Genomic DNA, 7,874 nt, shown 5'->3' with positions numbered 1-7,874 from the left:
GCCTGTAGTCCCAGCTACTTGGGAGGCTGAGGCAAGAGAATCGCTTAAGCCCAAGAGTTTAAGGTTGCTGTGAGCTGTGACACCACAGCACTCTACCGAGGGCAACATAGTGAGACGCTGTCTCAAAAAAATAATAATAACAAACGTCAAGACCTTCCAATTAGGTGAACAGAGATAAAAAGGCATTAACAAAGGTAATAAAACAATAAAAACAAAATGCTTTATCCTTGTCAAAGACATAATAATGGAAGAAATACTGAAGTGTACCATTTCAGATAAATTAGCCAACATGAAAAAGGTCATAATAGGCAGTGCCTGTAAGCTTATTGTGAAATGGACACAATTGGTAAAAATACTTATTAGTCCAGGCTGTAATTTTTGAGGTTGCAGTGAGCTACAATGGCACCACTGCACTCTAGCCCAGTGACAGAGCAAGATTCTGTCTTCAAAAAAAAAAAAAAAAGAAGAAGTGTAGGTGTACTGCATGTGGGAAGACAGAGAAAGCAAGAATCAAAAATAATGCCAACATTTTTTAACTTAAAGAGTTGGCTAGCAGCAGTGCTCTTTACTGAGAGAAGAAGTTTTGGGTTGGAAACCAAGAGTTCAGTTCTGAACAAGTTACATTTGAGGTGCCTGTGAGATCCCAGTAGAAATGTCAAGTGGGTAGTTGGATATATAAGTCTGGAGTTCAGGCGTGCAATCCAGGGTAGAGAGATAAATTTGGAAGTGATGAAAGTAAGGAAGATACTGAAAGCCTCCGTCTGGAAGCATTCCCCTAGGAAGTGTGTGTAGACAGAGAAGATCAAGGACGGAGGCCTAACAGTCAACACCTGGAGGATGAGAGCTAGAAGAAATGGCCGGAAGACAAGGTGTAGACAGCAGAGGAGCAGGCAAAGTGCAGGATGTTGCCACAGCAGCAAGACAGGTGAGCGTGAAGATGGAGGGGGGACTGGCTGCTGAGGACAGAAGAGCCACATGGAAGGGCCAGCAGCATGGAAGTGACTTTTAAGAGCATCTTCTGTGGAGTCACGGCACAGATGCCAGATTGGAGAGGGTGGAAGGGCAAATGGCCAACTGGGTGTGAAGGTCAGTGACCAACTTACAAAGTTCCTGGAAGAAGAGGAAATGTATATGGTAGGAAATATACCGAGAAATGTCCAACTTTGCTTAGTGATGAGGGGATAGCAAGTCAAGACACAATAAGATACCATTTTTAGATTCATTCCATTTGGGAAACTGTTTTAAGGCTGATGTACTAAGTACTGGGGTAAATGAAGATCCCCCAGGTCTCTTCCTCCTCGTGGGGGTGGGAGGGAGCTATCAGTACAACCACTTCAGAAAACGGTCCAGCACTGTCTCCTGAAGCTGAACATTCACATGCCCCGTGCCCAGCCGTTCCCCTCCATGCTGAGCATCACAGAGGTAGGAACAAGAATTCATAGTGGCAGTATTCACACTAGCAAAAACCTTGAGACAATCCAAATGCCTGGAGAGAAAGATGGACAAATAAACTCTGACATACTCACCAAAAGAGTGTTATACGGCAGTGAAATGAATGGACTCTAGAGACATGCAGCAGTGTTGGTGAACATTAGACTGTGATATTAAAGGAGAAAAAGCCCACAATGGTTACATATATAAAATACCTTTTTTATATTACATAAAGTAAAAAACAAGTACAATAAATTATAAATACATTTTAAGAATAGGCTTGGATGTGATGAATTTATATTTTACAAAAGAAAGCAAGAAGGCAGGGCACGGTGGCTCACACCTGTAATCCTAGCACTCTGGGAGGCCAAGGCGGGTGGATTGCCTGAGCTCAGGAGTCCAAGACCAGCCTGAGCAAGAGTCAGACCCCAACTCCAGTAAAAAATAGAAAAACTAGCTGGGTGTTGTGGTGAGCATCTGTAGTGTCAGCTATTCGAGCGGCTGAGGCAAGAGGATCGCTTGAGCCCAAGAGACTGAGGTTGCTGTGAGCTATGACACCATAGCACTCAACGCAGGGTGACAGAGTGAAACTCTGTGTCCAAAAAAAAAAATTTTTTTTTGAAAGAAGTTCAAAGCAAAGTATCTTTTTTTTTTTTACAAAAAAAAAAAAAGAAAACAAGAGAATAATAATTCATAACTCAAGAGAGTGGTCTCTTTGCAGGGAGATAATAGAGATAAGATGGTAAAAGGATAAGGATACTCATTATCCTAAAAAGAAAGCATTGAAAACACCTCCCAAGGAGTATTTTTATTCCAGAACTGAGAATCTATTCAAATTACCAAACCTCCTTAATTTCAAAAAGATATACTGGGCACAGAGAAAACATGTTCTAGAGCACCAAAAGGAAATTTACCAATCAGGAAAATTTAGAATGCAGGAAACTCCTCAGGACAAACAATTCCATTTCATCAACAAATAAGTTACCCAATAAATAAATAAATAAATAAATAAGAGGGTGGGGAAACCCATAGCTTAAGAGAGACATGCCAACTAAGAGTACTTTGTGGGTCTTTTTTGGCTCCTGTTTTCAGCAAATTAAATATAAAAGTCACTTACAATGGGATATCTCAGCACTGATGATGGGGAATGCTATGGAATTGTTAATCGTTTAATATGATAATAGAGTTTTAGTTGTTTTCAAAGTCTTTATCTTTTAGAAGTACATACAGTACTAAAATATTCTTGAAAACAATTTCCGACTTTTTTGTTTTGAACTTTTCTTAGGACATGATTGTAGCTTGTATACTGATCTCTGTCTCTCTCTCACACACACGCACACTTTATATCCACCAGAACTGTATTTCCAAATCACTAATAATTCTTACTCACCTACTATCCTCTGTAGGCCTCGGCATGATGCTTTCTGGATTGAGGGCACTCAAATATTTGTTGATTTAAAACAATACAAACCAAAAAGGCCACGTATGGTGTAATGTTAAGAAGTATACCTTGAGCTAAGGATTATGTTTAGTACAACTTTTTATACCTCAGATCTTAATAAGAAAGTCCCTGGGAGGGAAGAGCAGGGATGTGAAGCTACCATAACCGCTTATGTGGGGGACCTTCCTTGGGGAAAAAGGTGCAGATACTCCAGCCAGGCTGAGTCCCTCTGACACGTACTCCCAGAGCAACTGGAGCTAACTTATTATTATGTTGTCATTTATGCAATGTCTGTCTCCACCACCAGATGAGATGATGGGCCCCACCCTAGACCCATGTATGTTGCCTGACTCGAAAGGTGGTTGACAGCCTAGAGGGGGAAACCACAGCATCATCCTAGAGGGACAGCATGGAGCACAGGGAGTCAGGAACTGGTGCCTGGGTCAGGATGCTAACTGGAGAGAAGGCGGAGCAGAGACCCTGTGTGCATGTGGTGGCCATGGGTTGGGTCCATAGTCCTCCTCTTCTGAGTAACCAAGGAAGAGCTTGGAGACTGGGGGAGACAAGGCAGGCAACAGGAAGTGGGGGAGGAAGCGTGAAGCAGCTGCCATCTGGTCTGTAACCTGGACTTGGCTGGCACCTTCAAGGTGTCCACAGAGCCTGGGCACCTGGGGGAGGGCACAGGTTCCCATAAGGGGCAGGCAGGGCCACAAAGAGGAGCTAACTTTCCAGACCCATCTGATCAGGTTTCAGAAAACTGGGCGGGATGGGAAGGGAAGGAAAGGACATACTGAGCACTCACAAGGGTCTAGCTAGGTCAGTGATTTTCAACCAGTGTGCCATGGCACACGGGGGGTGCTGTGAGAGGATCGCAGGTGTGCCGCAAACATTTTTAAAGATCATTACTTAAGTTATTTTCAGAAGTTCAAAGCACAGTTAAATATATTCTTTTTTTTACTCTCTTTTTTGATCAACATAATTTAAGTGTGCTGAAGACATTTAATTATAGGTTCAAGTAAGCCGTGAGATAAAAAAGGTTGAAAACCACTGGTCTAGGTGCTGGCTAGGCACTTTGAAGAAAGTTTCCTTCCAGGAAGAAAAGCCACACAAACAAAGAGCTAGAGATGGGGAAATACAGAGGCAGATCTGGATTTCTTTCTCCTCTTAGAGATGTCCTTTAAAGCTGCTTAGAGGCCCTTAATACAGAAAACCCAATTACAGATGAGCTGTTTATTTTTACTTCTAGGAATTTACCCCAGAGCAGTAATCAGAGATGCATATCAACATATACTCTGCTCAAAAACAGGAAACCAAATGACCAACCTCTAGAGTTAGATCAGTTAAAATACTACGTAGTCATCAAAAAGCAAGTTGCTGAAAATTAGTTAACAGCACAGAAATGACTACACCCAAAATAAATGAAAAAAGCAGGTTACAAAACAGTATGATCCCAACTTTATGAAAAAAAAATCATAATACAGCTGGGCATGGTGGCCCATGCCCATAATCCTAGCATTCTGGGAGGCCGAGGTGGGTGGTGGATTGCCTGAGGTCAGGAGTTTAAGACCAGCATGAGCAAGAGTGAGACCCTGTCTCTACTTAAAAAATGAAAAACGAAGGCAAAAGGATTGCTTGAGCCCAGGAGTTTGATGTTGCTGTGAGCTATGACACCACAGCACTCTACCAAGAGTGACAAAGTGAGACCCTGTCTCAAAAACAGAAAAATACATTTTTTAAAGAATGAAAAGAAATAGAATGTTCAGCTCGGCACCTGTGGCTCAAGTGGCTAAGGTGCCAGCCACATACACCTAAGGTGGCAGGTTCAAATCCAGCCCAGGCCCACCAAACAACAATGATGGCTGCAACTGAAAAAAAAATAGCCAGGCGTTGTGGCGGGTGCCTGTGGTCCCAGCTACTTGGGAGCCTGAGGCAGGAGACTTGCTTGAGCCCAGGAGTTGGAGGTTGCTGTGAACTGTAATGCCACAGCACTCTTCCCAGGGGTACAGCTTGAGGCTTGGTCTCAAAAGAAAAAAAAGAAATAGAATGTTCAAGAGCCTATCTCTGGGTAGTGAGATTATGGGAGGTAACCTTCTTCATCTTTGTTGTCTCTGCAACACAGCAAAGATTATTGAAATAAACACAATTAAAAACAGGCCCACATGGGGTAGGCTCACCTTCTGCAGGGTGGGGGTCGGGCAGATGTCATCAAACAGGACTGAGTTGAAGATCCCATACACGCCCTCATCAAGGTGGTACACAATGGTCTTGGGGGCAGAACCGTTTTCTTCTGCAGGGAGGGGAGGGGCAGCACAAGCAGCAGCGTGAGGAGGTAGGAGTGGGGAGCTGGCATGATGGTGAGCTCAGCAAGGGTGACAGGTCTATGAAGCAAAAGGGCTGTCCCTTTCTCAGCCATGGGGTGGGCCCTGCAGCAGGAGCCACCAACAGTCATGCTCCTGATGACATGGGTTCACGGCCATGTTAGGAACACTCACCCTTGCCTCTGAGCAACCCTGCCCAGGACACACTCCCCTGCCTGCATCTGAGCCCCTAGATGCCCCAGCAAAGGCAGAAGAGCAGCCCACCCAAAGTCAAGACCCCAAGAGGTTAAGCCACTTGCTCAGAGGAACATGATAGGGCACTGGATGAGCTGAAATGAGAAGTCAAGTCTCCTGGCTGGACTAGACGGGACGATCCCCCAGGTCTATAAAAGAAGCCAAAAGAATGCCATTCCCCACACACATACACACAACACACACACACACGTGTATGCACAGGGGACACTCTTCCTGAGCCCACCACTCCTCCACATGAGTTATCTCTGGAGAGAGGTATGCAGTCCTGAGGCCCTCCTGCCTGAGGGTCCTGGGACAGAGGGCAAAGCCCCAAGATCAGAGTCCCTCACACCTGTCACTCACAGGGATGCTGGCAGCACTGATCTACCTGGAAGGGCAGTGAAGAGCTCTGATGTTGGCAGTGTGGGCCCAGAAGCTCTAAACCAAGTCAGCCAAACCTGAACTTGAATCCCAAGCACTGCACCTTATCAGCTGTATGACCTCGGGCTACTGATTCAACCTCTCCCTGCCTATGTTCTGTCACCTGTAAATTAGACTTAAACAACCATAAGTTGTCATTAATGATTTTTGTTACATTGTGAGGAGCAGTAGGGTGAATAAGAGCCTGTACTTTGGAGACACACGTGGTGTCAAATGCAGGTTTTACTTCTTACCAGGTAGTAAGTAATTCACTTTTATTCTCTTTGGCTTTCAGTTTCTTTGTCTGTAAAATGGGGTCAATAAAGTATCTATTCTCCCTAAGCTTTTTTTAATCTCAACCATCACAAAATATGAACACACCTAGGAAAACAGATTCTAAATAAGTGTCTTGGGGTGAGGGGATTTGATTTTAAGTCTCACTAAAGCAAAGACCCACTCTCCAGCTTCTGTCACTCCCTGCTACTGAATCTAAAACCAGACCCTAGTCAGCCAGCAAATGTCCCCAGCTTCAGGGGAGAGTGGGGCTCTGCTGCCTATCTGGTACTTACCCTCCCTGCCAGGCTGATCCAGAAGAACCTCCTTCTTGGCAACAATGCTGACTGCCACAGTGAAGGCCGAGGTCACATAGTAGCGCCCCAGCTCGGCAAGGATGTCCACGCCACAGCCCTCTGGGAAGTACAGGTCCAAGGCTGAGTTGATCACAGAAGCAATCTGGTGGGAGGGGAATGGGGGACAATTATGTGTTTGAAATGCGGGGATTATGCTGAAGACTTGCTACAGCTCCAAGTCTATCTTAAAAGTGTCTTTGATTTCAGGAAGAAGGACTTGGCAGCTGCTAAAGCCCCAGCTGGTAGCTGCAGACAACTGACCGATAAGGTAGGAGGGAGGCAGAGCTGGGTGAAGAGCCTCTTGTCTGTGTACATCACCCTCCTCAGTGCCCCCAGTGGGCAGGGGCATGCTTCATCTCACCCTGGGCACTGAGATTCCAGAAGCCCTGATGTAGATCTTTCTTTTCTTTCTTTTTTTTTTTTTTTTAAGACAGAGTCTCACTTTGTTACCTTTGGCAGACTGCTATGGCGTCATAGCTCACAGCAACCTCAAACTCCTGGGCTCCTGTGATCCTCTAGCATCAACCTCCCTAGTAGCTGGAACTACAGGCACCCGCCACAATGCCTGGCTACTTTTTTAGAGACAGGGTCTGGTTCTTGCTCAGGCTGGTCTCAAACTTCTGAGCTCAAGCAGTGCACCTGCCTTGGCCTCCCAGAGTGCTAGGATTACAGGCGTGAGCCAACGCACCTGGCCTGGCTCTTTCTTTCATAAACAACCAGTTTGTTAAATACGATTAACCCTTGAACAACACAACTTTGTACTGTGTAAGTCTATACACTTATACACAGATTTTTTTCCAACTCTGCCACCCCAGACAGCAAAATCAACCCCTCCTCTTCCTCCTCCTCAGACTAGGTATGAAAGTGACCAGGATGAAGACCTCTTTGATGATACGCTTCTCAACTTAATGAACTATAAATGTATTTTCTCTTCCTTATGATTTTGTTACTATTTTCTTTTCTCTAATGTATTGTGAGAATACAGTATATAATACATACAACATAAATTTGTGTCTATCAACTGTTTATGTTATTGGTAAGGCTTCTAGTCAACAGTAAGGTACTAACAGTTAAGTCTTCGGGGAGTTAAAGTTATATGCAGATTTTTGGTTATGTTGGGGAGCGGGTGCCCCTAAGTCCCACAGTGTTCAAGAGTCAACTGTAATACCTTTGGTTAACAGAAAATTCAGAAAATACAGGAAAGGCTCGACACCTGTGGCTCAAGTGGCTAAGGGGCCAGCCACATACACCTAAGGTGGTGGGTTCGAATCCAGCCCGGGCCTGCCAAACAATGACGGCTGCAACCAAAAAAAAAAAAAAAAAAAAAAATAGCCAGGCATTGTGGCGGGCACCTGTAATCCCAGTTACTTGGGAGGCAGAGGCGAGGAATCGCTTGAGCCC

At 44.8% G+C, this 7,874-nt stretch overlaps 1 protein-coding gene across 4 annotated transcripts in view; it reads right to left on the bottom strand.

The window, feature by feature from the left end:
• AZIN2 (antizyme inhibitor 2) overlaps nucleotides 1-7,874 on the bottom strand; it is a 43,152-nt gene that overhangs the window by 21,565 nt on the left and 13,713 nt on the right. For all 4 annotated transcript variants that reach the window (NM_001293717.1, XM_012812359.1, XM_012812360.1 and 1 more), the window contains 2 exons: nucleotides 6,414-6,576; nucleotides 5,047-5,159 (listed from right to left, as the gene is read on the bottom strand). In NM_001293717.1, coding sequence (NP_001280646.1) covers nucleotides 5,047-5,159; nucleotides 6,414-6,576 — 276 coding nt within the window. The remainder of the gene's footprint in view (nucleotides 1-5,046; nucleotides 5,160-6,413; nucleotides 6,577-7,874) is intronic.

The sequence above is a fragment of the Otolemur garnettii genome, unplaced genomic scaffold (assembly GCF_000181295.1).
Source record: "Otolemur garnettii isolate 467f Iridium unplaced genomic scaffold, OtoGar3 scaffold00204, whole genome shotgun sequence".
NCBI lineage: Eukaryota > Metazoa > Chordata > Mammalia > Primates > Galagidae > Otolemur > Otolemur garnettii.
Note: the sequence above shows the minus strand (reverse complement) of the source record. Positions and strands in the feature narration are given on the sequence as shown.